This window comes from Hyperolius riggenbachi, chromosome 8, assembly GCF_040937935.1.
Source record: "Hyperolius riggenbachi isolate aHypRig1 chromosome 8, aHypRig1.pri, whole genome shotgun sequence".
NCBI lineage: Eukaryota > Metazoa > Chordata > Amphibia > Anura > Hyperoliidae > Hyperolius > Hyperolius riggenbachi.
In genome coordinates this window covers 210,150,454-210,165,639 of record NC_090653.1, presented here as the reverse complement: position 1 = coordinate 210,165,639, position 15,186 = coordinate 210,150,454, and the positions used below count along the sequence as shown (strand labels likewise).

Here is a 15,186-nt window from a genome sequence, read left to right as displayed (position 1 = left end):
TGAAAGACTTTTTGTTTTATTTGAATTGAGTGTATTAATAGTATTTCATGTATTTCGTGATGACCTTGATATACTGATTTTCTGTTGTGCTCCAGGGCCAGGACAACATCACTTGGGTTGGTCACGTTTAGACAGCCTATGGCCACCTTGTTGTTGTCAAAGACCTCCATTGCTAGCATTGGCTGCACAAAAAAAGCAGTTAAACGTTGGCTGGTATACACAAACTTTTTGTGAATCGTAGAACAGTAACGTTAAAAACCACGTAGTTCAAGCATACAGTTTTGTAGAAGTGTTTTAGGTGTGCGGAAAGCACGGTGTGGCTATACACCTCTTAGTTCATACATAATCTACAAGGCTAGTGTTACAGTTCAAGTTGGCCAGAAAAATCAGTGCTAATTTTAACCTTAGAAGTCTCATGTCTCGGCCAGAAGTAAAGATAGTTGCCCTTTTGGGCTAGTAGACTCTGCAGCTTAGGACATGGGGTTCCAGCCTGGGCAATATCCCAAGTACCGGCTTGCCTATGTGGGACCATGTAATATGGAGCAAGTTACTTACCAAATAATATTAGGCAGGTTGAAAAGAGAAGTTCTACCCAACAAAGTAGAAAGAGATGTCTGTAATTGTCCTGTTAAGGAGTACATTTATCTTGGCAGTTCTTAGAGTATAAAATGCTTCAAACTAGTTGTGTGCTTTTAGTTAGTTGGCTAATGGTAATCTTGCTGTGATTCTACATACACAGGAGGTTTTCAGTCCAGAGATGTGCAAGATGCCACCTGGGGATCTCAGCATCTGAGATGGTGATGAGGGCGAGGGACTTGGTGTACCACCTGAACTGTTTCACCTGCAACACTTGCAACAAAATGTTGACCACTGGGGACCATTTTGGCATGAAGGACAACTTGGTCTACTGCAGGCTCCACTTTGAGACTCTGATCCAGGGAGAGTACCAAGTCCATTTCAACCACTCGGATGTGACATCAGGGAAAGGTTCCGGACTGGGGTCTGGGGCTACCTCTTTAGGGCTGCCTTATTACAACGGTGTGGGGACTGTGCAGAAAGGACGGCCCAGGAAGAGGAAGAGCCCGGGGCCTGGTGCAGACCTGGCAGCCTACAATGCAGGTAAGCAAACAGCGAACTCCTTCATTTCCAATGCAATGTTTTCCTCTTGATTACACAAAACAGCTTCCATTTATTAAATCTCAACTGATAATAATAGCCTAGCTGGGTATAATTATTTGCATCAAGTGCTGTCAAGCTGGTAATTGCAGGAACACGAATCTCAGCGTTTTTTTCACTTCAGGTAGAAAATACAATGAATTGTAATCAGGTAGAAGATGAGAGAGGGGGGTGATTAGGGAAAGCGTCTGCTTAGCTGCAAGGGTTCAGTATTCCTGCGGGACAGTTCAGCATCCTTCTGCTCAGAAGGCTCTGAGGAACTACAACACCCAGCATCATCAGGAGAGGTTAATGAATTCTGCCTCCTATAACGGTTTCCCCTTCTTATTTCTCTCTACCCCCCCCCCCCCCACACACACACACACTTCTAGGTGTGCAGAAGTGTGCCTGGCAGAGGAGGAGTTAGACAGGTGCTGAAGGTGACAGCTCCAGCATGTGATTTGCAGGGGGCTTTTGTAGGAAGCCCTGCAGTCTTGCATCAGGTTTCAGTCTGCACAGAAGCCTTCCATAAATAACCAAAACTAGGCTGTGACTGCGGCTTTCCTGAATTATTTGTTTTAATAATATTGACCAACAATAACACAGTTCTAGCGTCCACTTTAAACCTATCACCTAGGCTCTGAGCACTTATAAGGGATGACGTGTGTGTGTGTGTGTGTGTGTGTGTGTGTGTGTGTGTGTGTGTGTGTGTGTGTGTGTGTGTGTGTGTGTGTGTGTGTGTGTGTGTGTGTGTGTGTGTGTGTGTGTGTGTGTGTGTGTGTGTGTGTGTGTGTGTGTGTGTGTGTGTGTGTGTGTGTGTGTGTGTGTGTGTGTGTGTGTGTGTGTGTGTGTGTGTGTGTGTGTGAGAGAAAGACTGACACACACACTCCGTCTCTCTTTCTCTCTCCCTCTCTATCTCTGCTACCACTCTTATAGTTGATCATCAGTAATTAGTAGTGTTTATGACCGCGACATTGCTATTGAGTAGTAGCCTTTTAATTACCATTTATAGAAATGGCATATACTTCATTCACAATAGGAACTTTTAGCAACAACTAAGGTTTAATATAAATACCATCTTTTAAAATAAGCAGAACATTTCCCCAGAGGTACAGAAGGAAAACATAATTATAGCGGTCGGTCGGGGAAGTTATTTTAGATAATGTATTGTCTTCCAAGACAATCCAACACCAGTGAAATGCATATGATCAGCATGTATACGTTATAACCACATTACACACGTGTACACAGTTCTAGCGTCCACTTTAAACCTATCACTTTAAACCACAGTTCTAGCGTCCACTTTAAACCTATCACCTAGGCTCAGAGCACTTATAAGGGATGACGTGTGTGTGTGTGTGTGTGTGTGTGTGTGTGTGTGTGTGTGTGTGTGTGTGTGTGTGTGTGTGTGTGTGTGTGTGTGTGTGTGTGTGTGTGTGTGTGTGTGTGTGTGTGTGTGTGTGTGTGTGTGTGTGTGTGTGTGTGTGTGTGTGTGTGTGTGTGTGTGTTAGAAAGACTGACACACACACTCTGTCTCTCTTTCTCTCTCCCTCTCTATCTCTGCTACCACTCTTATAGTTGATCATCAGTAATTAGTAGTAGTAGTAGCAATGTCGCTGTCATAAACACTACTAATTATTGATGATCAACTATAAGAGTGATAGCAGGAGAGAGGGAGAGAGAAAGAGGGAGTGTGTATGTATACACACATGTAATACACACACGCACTCTCTCTCTCCATCTCTCTCTCCACCTCTCTCTCTCATTTTCAGGTTTAGCTGAAGTCTACCTTTGTACATTATTATTCAGAGACTTAAAAGTATGTCTTCCAGACTTGTGATGCACACAGAATTTGTTTTCCAGGAAGTCAAATCTCTAGGGGGGAAACCCTTCTGTGGGGAGTGATCAAGAACCCTGTTTCCGGTCGACTTGGCACCAAAGGGGTTAACAATTAACCATTTAGGAAACACAGCACTCTCCCTGCTAATCCTGTTTAGTTCTCTGTTCATTGTTAGCGGGGTAAATAGTTCCCATTGTGCCCAAGAAACTGTTCAGGGTCTGGCAGCTTTAGCTGGGGCAGTTTGGATGTGGATGGATCCTGACAGGCAGAAAATAGCTCAGGAGGGAACTGGGACTTCAAAAAGACTTTTTTTTTTCCACCATCCTTTCTCTCTCTCTTTTTTTCATCTCCCTCTCTTTTTTTAATTAATAATGCCTATGTAATCCTGGTTTCTCCATATATATATATATATATATATATATATATATATATTTCTAGGTGTGTTAGTTGGGTCAGTGTGGTACTCAGATACTCAGACACTTATGGAGTATTTACAGAATACACCTCCTCATGCTCTCCCTCTAAGCTCCCCCTTTCCAGTGAGGGAAAGATGAAGCCCGATTGGTTGCTTTGGGCCATAACTCCGCCTTTGCTCAAGTTATGATCAACTTACCCTTATCTAGGGCTTTATAAAAAAATTCGGGCTCTTCACACGTGACCCGATCATAATATATGTGAATTATTTACTAAAGGCGGTGAACAGTAAATAACAACTAACCTGTGTTTACTTCTGACCAGTCATGAGGTGATTTTACATTTTAAATCCCATGCACGTGATTGGACACAGCTTCAAATCACTGATCCCCAGTCCATGCCTCCTTTTAATGAATCCCCCTACTAGAATAATAACTCATTCTCTTTGTACCACCCCCACAACACTCATTTCAGGGGTGTGTATAGAGGGGGGATAGTGATATTTTTTAGCAGTGCGCATGTGAAAGAAAATACCGGATTTCCTCCCAGCTGGAGATGGCAGAATATCAAAGTGTAAATTATTATACCAACCACTTCCGATACTGTGACGTGTAACGCATTAACGTGTGACTAGCAGATGATCGGTACGGAAGCCTATAATGCTATGATGTTTGTTTAACTTACGGCTGAATTAGAAGAGGGGGGCTATGATTGTCTGTATTGACATAGGAATTATAGTTCAAGAATAGGCAGATTTCTGTCCTCTGGGATCCAGTCTGCAGAATGACTTAAGCTGAATACCTATATAAGGACTTAATTCTCAGGAACAAGAAAGTATAGTGAACACACGGTGAAAGTTTATTGTGAACGTCCTCTGCATTGTACGAGGTTTAGCTCTCACTGACTATTGTGAGCGGCCCATTTTCTTGAAGACAATAGTGGATTTAATGTGATAGGAAATGAGGTTTCTAAGTACTCACTGTCCCTATTTTTTGGGGACAATTTACCAAAAATAGAGTTTTTTTTCTTCTTCTTTAAACGCTGATTCTGCAAGTGGTTATTCGCTGGGAACAATCAAGAGAAGAAAAATCAAATGATATAATTTGATAAATTCCTCTTAGTTTATTGGTCATTTGACCCTGATAAGCTAAGCCTAAAAATATCCAAGTAGTAAAACGATTTCATAGAATATATTTTAACACTGCCAAATGCTCATTCTCTGTACTTACTTCTGCTTCATAACTTTGGCTCTGTACTGAATTTTTTAAACGAAATGTACTTTTTTTGTCTTACATATCATTTTAATTCACTTGAGCACTTTATCGAAGGTGAAATAGATATTTGTTTGCCAATATACATTTCCATAGTTTTGGTGCTTATAGGAATTGTACAGTAATTGTAAGTAAAAACATCAGCAAAAAAAACAAAACAAAAAAAAAAAAACATGAAGAAGAAAAACAAAACCAATTCATAATCTCCTCACCGCTGTCTATTTATCTATCTTCTTTGTTATATTACATATAAATGGCACAGTAATCTGGATATAGGTTATCGTTTGGCAAAGGAAAACCGTGTCAGTTTTGCGTGCTATCTGTATTTATCTCTGTATTCCCACTGATAATCCATGATCACACGAGGATTGTTCAGATCGGAAATCTTATACTCTATAATTATACTATAGCATAGGGACACATTACACACCTAAAAAAGATCATAACGATTAAGCTGAATTCTGTGATTCTAGATGAGTAGCCCAAACATGTTTAGTTCTTATAAAATAGATAATAATCATATAGTTGATAAATCACCAATTATTAATATGTGTGCTTTAAAATTGCATTTGAGTCGTTAAGCGATTTGATTTGTTTTTTTATTGATATGCTGCAAATTCCTGGATAACTGTTTAGCCGTGTTTTAAGGCTACAAAGAGATAACACATAAGCACGCATCTAAAATAAATATTTGCATAAAATAAACCCGTTTCACTTTTTTTTGTAATTACAAATGGTTAAGGAAATGTTTGTGCTTCTGTTCAAAAGCAACTTGAAGTGACAATTGTTAAAAAAAGGCTTGTAAGCATAGCCAGATTAGAATTGCGGCTCTCTTGCTCCACCTAGAGGTCATTAAAAGAGCCTGCACTTACTAAAAACTCATTTCAGTGTCCACGGGGGTCGATTTGCTAATGTTCTTATCTCGCGCAATTTCCAAATACATTGCGACCCGATGCGTGAGGTGTATAAACAACACAGACACGGAAAATTTGGGTGGAAATAATACTAATGAACAAGCAGCTGGAGCCTGAAAACTAACTTTGAATTCCCATTAAAATATGTTAACTCTATACAAAACAGACAACTAAATAAAAAATAAGATACAGGTTTCACAATATTGAAAATGGTTTTTTGCTCCTAACGTGAGTAGCAAAGGGCAGCCTATATTGTTTCATCAAATCTTCTCCAGTATGTGAGAACACAGACCTGCTGCAGACTCTTAAAATATGTTAGTAACAGACAGATTTGGTATAAAGGTAATCATATAAATTCTAGTAATTGCAGTGAAGGTAAATTTCCCATAGTCAGCTTCCTATAGTTAGGCTCCTTACGTTTGGATTTGGTTTAGTCTTTTTTTTTATTAAATAGGGATGTGTTACAGAAAAGAACACTGATATTTTCAAGGGGTGGATTTACTAAGGTTAGATAATAGTGTACAGCATTGGAGGAGATAGGTGCTTCATTAAGATTGCTCTGATTTATTTTTAAATATTGTCTGCTATTAGGTGGCAAACATTTGCAGCTCTCACATGGGTCATATCAGAAATAGCAATGATTCTTGAAAAGTAAGCAATTCACTGAATGTGTAACAGAAGTTGTGCATGCATTTGCAGTGCCAACCCCTTTTTTTAATAAATCTTCGCTGTTTTGGATTTACCAAACATAGGATCTTACGAGGGGTTTGTCCATTTGAAAGCAGTAGCACTTATTTATATTCACTTTACTTTCAGCAATACCCATACCCAGTGCATTCTGGAGTGACCCAGTTGAGGTTTGTGAGTTTTTGCCATCTAATAGTAGATAGTGTGTTTTAAAGACATTCTGTCAAGGCTTGCTAGATCATTCACATTCTCCTGTTCTCTGTCTGACTTTAGTAATTAGCACTACTGTGTGTTAGTTTTAAGCATCCAGGCATGTATAAGGACAATACATTAATACATGAATTAAAAAGGAGAGAAACAGGCAATTTCTTTGCCTTTCATAAGGTGTTTAAAAAGGCTCTTTTATTGCAATGTCATTTTAATAACTTAGTTCTGAGGATTTTAACCCATGCATGAGGTTATGAGACATGTCCTTAGAGGCATTGTTAATTTATTTATAGAAGGACCTCAAATACCTTGCATTTTGATATATATGGATTTTGACTGGTGCGGTCCCACCCTTTTTTCACATTCAGAGCTGTTCTGTTGGCCCATTACTTGGGTTGAAAGTTTGTAAAGAAGGACAACTTGGAAATGGGGATGGCAATGCTTAGAAGAACTCACAGAGAAGCATGTGATCAGTTTGATCAGCTGATAGATTTGTAAGGTTCTAGTCATGATCGTGTGTTAAACCAGGAAGTCATCACAGCAAATCAGAACCTTACAAATCCATCACCTGATCAAACTGATCACATGCTTCTCCATGAGTTCTCCTAAGCATTGCTACCCCTATTCAGGAAATAGAAGGGAGAAGTGCAATGCTTGCCATTCACTAGAAAGTGGAATGTACAGATTAGGGTTAACTGGCCTTCAGAGCTTTTTTTTTTTTTTTAAGTAAAGCTGTGTACACACATCTGTAGGTGCAAAAGAGTGGGCTATAGCCTCAATAGATCATCTACTGCTATGTGACTCATCAGGAGGAATCGGGGCCCACAATATTTGTCTACTCAGTTAGTTTTACTGGCAAAAACAGTATTTCTTAAATAGCTGTGTGATTTCTGTGAGAGTATGTTTTATAACTGGCAAAGGCCTCACAAGAAGAATTCGTACTGATGTGGAAATCTGAGATCCAGGGAGCATCATAATGAGTACGTTACCCATCTCACATTACTCATAATCTCATCACTGTCTAAGTGTCTGCACTGCACTGACTTACGCTGGTTAGTATACCTGGTTCCAGTGCAACTAATACAGTGGATAGAGTTGTGTTCTAGGTTCAGCCATATTGAAACGTTATTGGTGGTCAGCCAGATATAGACTGAAATATTTTTGGTGCAGGGACATTATTATACTCTCTGTAAAGTGATGCATAAGATATCAGTGCCTATCAATATAAATAATAATGATTTATACTCTCAGTTAAGTGCTGCAGAAGATATCAGTGCCTATAAATATAAATAATAATAATTGTCACCTGCAATATTTTCTCTTAAGAGTAACCTCATAATAGCCTAACAATAAGCTTAACCTAAGCTTTAATCTTGCTGTAAACCTAACTTTAAACTTTACCCCTACTGTATACCTAACTCTAACCCTTATATCTACTGTATGTCTAACTTTACCCACAAAGTATGCTTAACACTAACCTTTATCCTTCCTGTACACCTAACTCTAATGCTTTATGCTCACCCTACTATTAAACAACCCTAACATTAATCCAATTCTCACACTAAACTTCCAAGTGTTCAGCTCCTTACACTTTCCGAAAAATAATATAGCGCATAAAAAAATAAAGGCACCCAAAATGGTGACTGAGATGCTAAATATGTCCACTTACATGCAAATATAATGTAAATTGTATGTATTTTGGACTTAGGCCAGTTACAACTGGCAGGAAGTGCATGTGTTTGGCACACTCCCAAGTTGCATACAGTTTGCAATAGATTTGCATGCAATCTGAATTTATTACCATCTTATTGACCATCTCTAGGCTGCAGCAGAACTTGACAGCTCCTTCTATTTGCGTCCTTGCCAGGAGTAGCATTGGTGGCTTATATTGTATGTAGCTTACTGCCATGGTATTGAAGGTCGTACTGCAAAGCTATGAAGTGAGATCATTGTGCAGCAGAGCAGAATGGGAGAAAAATAAATCTCTTTAACTTTACACTATAGGGCATAATTAGTGGCAAAAAAGCAATCAGCTGTTGTAGCCTCTTATGTAGGCACTCTTAGGTTGGGCTCACACTATGCGAGTTGCTTTGCGCTGCATTGCTATATGTGAACATCCTGTCTATACCGTTATATGAACATATTCACATCCTTGTATTGTAACAGACCGCCTTATCCAAATGATTTTCTACAGCGCTTTTCTGAACAATATGCGCAATCATTTGCACGTTATATGACTATTCTTAATAATAAAAAATATGTGCATGTATTAATGTGCAAAGCGTGCATGGTGATATGCTCACGGTGTAGTACGGGCATTATGCAATGTTCATAGTGTGAACTTAGCAATACATAAAAAAGCCATTTGGTGTTTCAGTCTGCAATTTTGCCCTTAACTGTGAATGGACAACTCAAATAATGAATGGACTACTAAGATACTATTATATTTTATAACTGAGTGTAATGTGCGCAATATTGGGCATTAATCTGTGCACATTGAACATAGAAAAAACATTTTTTTTTAAATTAGTAAACTGCTACATTTGTAAATGAGTAAACTGCTATATTTGTAAGCATTATTTCCCCACAGATACACTGATGGTGATTTCAAAAATAGCTGTTCAATGAGTCACAAGGAAGTGAAACTACTCAAAAATATTCAGCTTTTTATGCCAATACTCTTTACTGGCCATCATCCTTTTAAATTGACTTACTGAAGGAGATGAGCAGTACAGAGCAGTGAAGTTTTGCTATGAATTCTTTAAACATCCAGTCTGGGGTACAGGAGTTTATAAAAAAAAAACCCCTCTAAACCTGATTGGATACTTGAAGTGATCTCTTCAATGAAGCCACCTCCTTTGTTTCTCAATCCAACCAATGAGGGGGAATTTACACTTATCCAAACTTGGTGTTTAAATTGGTTTCAAAGTTTAATATAAGGGAAAAAAAAAACATTTTACATTATTTCTTTATACTCTGTTCATATTTCTTCATAGGGTGCAAGGTTAATCTCAGACAATGAAAACTTCTATTACGGAGGCTGATTTAGTGAATGAATAATTTTGACTTCAAGCTAGTATTCACTTTAATTACCCAATAAAGTTCAGAGGGGATTTCTTTTTTTTTTCTTTTTCAAATTTGTTTGAATTTGATTAAGTACATTTAGACTAGGATGTATCTTTTTTGTTTAGTTGATTTCCCTTTAAATATGTGTAGCAGAAGATGGTCTGGAAGATTAACACATCTCATTAAATCTCTGATGGCTGAAAATATAATATATTTATTTATTTAATTTGTAAAACAGATGTAGGGAGGGATCTAATTAATAACTTTATTTTTTTCTTGATACGCTGATATCTAAATGGATGGTTAAAAAAGTGCAGGGATGAATGAATTATATAATAAAAAATAAATAAATACAAATAAAGCACAACTTCCCCTTACGCTAAAAACCTTTTATATTTAAATCCTGTCATTTTTATTTCAGAGGGACAATGTAATTTAATGGTTGAATCATTTTTAACACACATTTAGCTTGTAAACTACTTTCTTCAAAATCCCAGTGTTTGTAAAGTTCCCCACCTTTTACATTTTGGTAAGGCATCTTTAAGTATTTGAATCGTTAGTTTTGAGATAGAAGTTTTTGTTTATAACACACATTACTGTAAAAACAAAAACCTAAAAAAATCACACAGAAAACTTGCAAACTAAAAAGAGAGTTCTGTTGAGAACTATACAACTTCATGCAAAACAATACTTCCCAACATTGCCTGAATTTAAAATAATAAAATATAATGCAAGTTGTAACATATATTACACATACTTTTTAGATACACCGTTAGGTATAGAGTGGATATATGCATATCCTTTTTAACACAATTTTATTTTTTATAGCTGTTTATTTTATATTCCATAGAGACAGACATATTTGATCTAAACTGTACCTGTGCTGTGCAGCATTAGCTCTGAGTACACAGGAAGCCAATGGGGCATAAACAGTGATTTAAATGGACCCTCCTATTATTGTTGAAAAAGGAATTCAATTTTTGTTTGTATGGTTTGATATTTTTTGTTTTCTTGGTGAATCATGCTGCAGCCATATTATCATATAGTGTAGATTCATTTTACAAGCTACTTCAGACAAACAAATTAGGGTAATGAAAAATTATATTACAACACAGAACTGTTTCTGTAACTTTTTCATTGTTTTAAACAACTAAACACTTGGTAATATTTTGGATAACCTGTTCAGATTAAAGATAAAAGCTGTTTAGTCTCCTATTTTGCTCACAGACAATCTGATCACTTGATTTTCTTGTGAGAGTTTGAGCAGTGCTAAAGCATAACCATGGGGATTGCTCATGATGAGCTGTTCCAGGTAGAAAATGCCTCTTATTCATGATTGATAGGATCAAAAATACAGTAATCCTGTAATAATGTTTTCACTGTAGTAGACTCAAGGTCACTACATAGAAGTTAAGAGTCTCTGCTGCTCACATAGCATTAATATTGTACACAAATACTCCAATACATTATGCATGACCTTATCAGAGGCTATTTAATGAGTTAATTATATCTGTTCCCACAGTGGCAGACATAATGCAGTATCATTGCTGCCAAGCTGTCATTCTTACACTATGACTTGTAATTAACTCTGCCACGTTTGACGAAGGTTTAATGGCTTGGCATGTCAATTGAGTGACTCTGCAAATTTCACTCTGTAAACTTCCTTTTTTTTTCTTTTTACCCTCAGAAGGGACAACATGTCTTTCCTACCTGCTCATCTTCCCATGATATGTGGATTTTGTTTTTGCAAAATGTTATTTTGTCAGAGCATAACTAGCCAGAGTGTTATGCAACTTCAGGATCTGAAAAAAAGTTGCTGTCTATATATTTTCATCAGGGCACAATCAGATCTATGATATCAACATTTCAGGAAACTTAAAGCTAATCTGTTACAAAAAATGCTTTTGCTGATTACACATCACCTAGTGTCCTATTAATCTAGTGTCCTGGTTTAATAAGTCACTCTCTGCTTTGAAAGGAGTTCAATGTAAATTGAATAGTCTGACAATACTGAAAATGGCATATGCCTATGCTTATTCTGGGTCCAACTGCAGCTATGTTATAAGATCAGTGTTACAGTTCAGCAATTGAATTATTGATGACGTGAATTACACAGGATCTGTGGTTAAACGCAAGATGGGTATTATGTAAGTAAACTTAGCTTCTATCCACCAAATATATTAAGAGCATATACTGTCCTCCAAAGTCTACAAAAAATTTAAATTTTGCAGCTGTACGATTGCACATCTTTTTATAAAAGAAAGAAAAATAGCCAGATGTACACTAACCAAATTATTAAAATGATTGCAGTTTCTGTATGAGTAGAATTTAATCTGGATACACGTATATCACATCCCTAAACGAATAATAGTCCAAATGCATAAAGTATTATATTACATTATTAGTCATTCTAATAAAGGGTGTTATTTTAAATCAATTCTAAATATTCCATCTTTGTACTTCACAACAGTTTGCAAATAAAGTCAAAGAAAAATAGTTACTTGCATTTTATGGTAATAAATGGTAAATTCCTGGTAGACTCCAAATCTATAGCTTTATACAGTGAGTAACCCCTATACAAATTGAGTACAGGACTGGTTAAAGGGATCAGTTGCTAGCCCAAATGCACTTGCAGGGATTCCCAGTATTTGCATAGCTGAGACTGTTTGGGGTTGAGTCACAAAACCTAGCTGGTGAATTATTACTCTGTACTTATTTTCACCTTATCTATAAAATAATTTCTCATTACTTTTCTAGTGAAAAAATGCTCAAACATAAGTAGCTCATGCTTAAAAGTTAACTTTGGTAATACTTTCATTGCTTTATTTTTTTGCTTTAACTTTACTGCTTGTGTGGTGAATGTATATAGATAACGTGAAAAATGGATAAGTGGCCTTATTCAATTTATTTTTTTTCTACTAAGTTTTCTCCTAGGAGATAATTTTTCATCTTCTGTTTAAAAAGAACTTTTCTGCACTCAGCAATCAAAAAGTACCAGACAGTATGTGAGAAACACTGTCAAAATTATTCTAAGTATTTTCTTGTTTGTTGGTTGCTTAAAGGATATTTTATTGATAAGGTGTGAAAGTATCACCAAGGAGAAAAAGTGAATAGGGGCCACGGAGAGATAATTCACGAGAAATATTTTTTGAATCAACCCCTCCATGTGTGGGGCTTTAAATCCCTAAAAGTTTTTTCAGGTTATTTTCCAGATCACATAACGTATTGGGTAATGTCCAAGCTACACATAAAAAATTACTCATCGATACCTTCGTTGTCCATTTAATATGAGCATCTTTTATACACTTATTACCACTTATCCAAACACAACATGCACACAATTACTTTCATTCACATTCGTAGACTAACTGACTGCATTCAAGTGTATCAACATCCTTTTTTGTAATTTCAGTATTGCAGAGCCATGAACTTTGACTATATAGAAAGCTCTAGGAAGTCCCCTCTTGAAAACTACTTATATTTCATACTCTCCTGTGTTTTAGTTTGATTTGTTTTACACGTGTTAAATTTCTCCCTCTCTCTTTTTGTTCAATAAAGCCAAACCAAGCACAGCTTTCTTTCATAAACTAAACAAACTTTACAGACAAACAGCTGCCTATGCATAGGTAGAAACCTATATTTCAGGTGAAATTTCACACACGTAAGAAATAAACATTACTGGTGTGAAGAAAGTGATGAATATTTATTTTGTTATTAACATAGCATAGAAAGTTTTCTCAGAGGGCTTACATATCATTTTGAAACATTCATATTGGTCCCAGTATCCCAGGAGGAGCTCACAATCCAGTGTCACTAGCACATTTTAGGAGGAGAAAATGAATACTTGAAGGCATGAACCATGAAAACGTAAGAGGGCCATACGTTCTAATAGAGTACCTAGGGGGTTTTGAAGCCATGAGTGTATTTCCGTAGGCGTGTCAATGACATTGTCACTATGCCTCTAACCTTAACCACTATATTTAGCTTAATGTTAACCTTGAACTTACCCACACACAAACAATATGAACTGTAGAAAGTTTCTTAGGTATTGCAAGTCATCAGTAAACTTGCATCAAGTGATTGGTACTGAAGCAATTGCACCAAAAAGACCTGTTCTACTTTGTTTGGTTTACAGAGAATCTGTCATTTCTTTAAGAAAACTCTCTTGGCCTGTCAGCAATTCACTAACTAGATAAAGTGAAAGATCTTGGCAGAGTTTGCCAGTGTTGGGATTAATGCTGCATTGCAATACAATCATTCTATCTTGGTGAGTAATTCTGTGCAGCGTTAAGGCATGGAGAAGCGTTAAGTACAACCAGACGCCATGTCGTTTTTATGTAGCTGGATGCTAAGGTGACAGGGTTGTAATTAAAAAAAATTCTCTTTTGCCTCTTCTGATTGCTTGGCTAAGGTAGTATGTTCTTGTCTGTCTGCTCTGCAATGGTGATCTTACTTTATAATAGATATGTGCACTTTTTCTAGTTTTATACTCCTTACAATAAGTATTATATTGTTATTATATAGCACCAACATCTTCCAAAGTGCTTTACAGAGTCTTGTCACTAACTGTCCCTCAGATGAGCTCACAATCCAATCCCTACCATGGCCATAGTCATACGTCCATCATAGGCTACAGCTTATTATTTTAGCGGGAAGCCAATTAACTTTTATTTTTGGGATGCATGAGGAAACTGGAGTGATTGGAGGAAACCCACACATACATGGGGAGAACATACATGCATGGGGAATAGACTCGTGTTTACCCATCATAAGCCTATGCAGGAAGCAGTCATGAAATACAATCACATTATCACCATCATCCATTCAGAGATTTACTAATCTTGCCCTTGATTAAATCAATGACATGCTTTCCAAATACTTGTCATGAATGAATGTAAAATACACTGATCGGTGCATAAAATAGAGTTATTTCTCTAAACACTGCTCAGTGTTTGGAGTCTGCCATGGATTATTCAGCATTGCTATGCCAAGAATGAATTTATTTTTGGTGCTGCTGTAATCATTATTAAATATTAATGTGGGCATCAGCTAATATTAATATGTGTAATTTGTGAGAATATTAATTTACCTTACAAATTTAGGTCTAATTTGTTTTGTAAAGATTATGTTAACTTTCAAGTTCATAAAGCTTTTTTACCTAACCAACTGCAGAATGGAATGCTAATACTAATGTTCATTAATGTTAAAGTACTGGGTCTTGGACATGCTTTGTGTAGGCTCGTGCAGCTAAATAAAGATTGGTGATGTTATCATGTTGGCCCTCCTCCAGACCTGTGGGAAACATACTCGTCTGCAGAATTGCTGTATCATAGGAAACTTACTTTTAAAATATAGTAAGAACTTGTCTATTATCTGTTTTTTTTTCTTTTATTTGTGGTCTATAGCATTTGTGGTTTCAGTCTCCCATGGGGGAATGTGGGCACAGGAAGTATGTGTTCTACATTTGTCTTTCTTGGTGTCTGTGAGGAACCCTGTTGACTCTCTTAAAACATTTGTCCTGCTTCCAAGTTTCATTTTACATAACTGATTTGAAAATAAACAGGAATAGATGCCCACTAAACCAGTCAGCAATATCACATGGCTAGAGATGGTAGAGATGGTAAAGTTGGCC

The 15,186-nt window shown here is 36.9% G+C and overlaps 1 protein-coding gene across 3 annotated transcripts in view; it reads left to right on the top strand.

Annotated features, from left to right (window-relative positions):
- Positions 1-15,186, top strand: part of LHX2 (LIM homeobox 2) — a 66,375-nt gene that overhangs the window by 10,915 nt on the left and 40,274 nt on the right. For all 3 annotated transcript variants that reach the window (XR_011023183.1, XM_068248141.1, XM_068248140.1), the window contains exon 3: positions 740-1,119. Coding sequence is in view for 2 of the 3 variants with exons in the window: in XM_068248141.1 (XP_068104242.1) it covers positions 740-1,119 (380 nt within the window). In the remaining variant the exon portion in view is untranslated. The remainder of the gene's footprint in view (positions 1-739; positions 1,120-15,186) is intronic.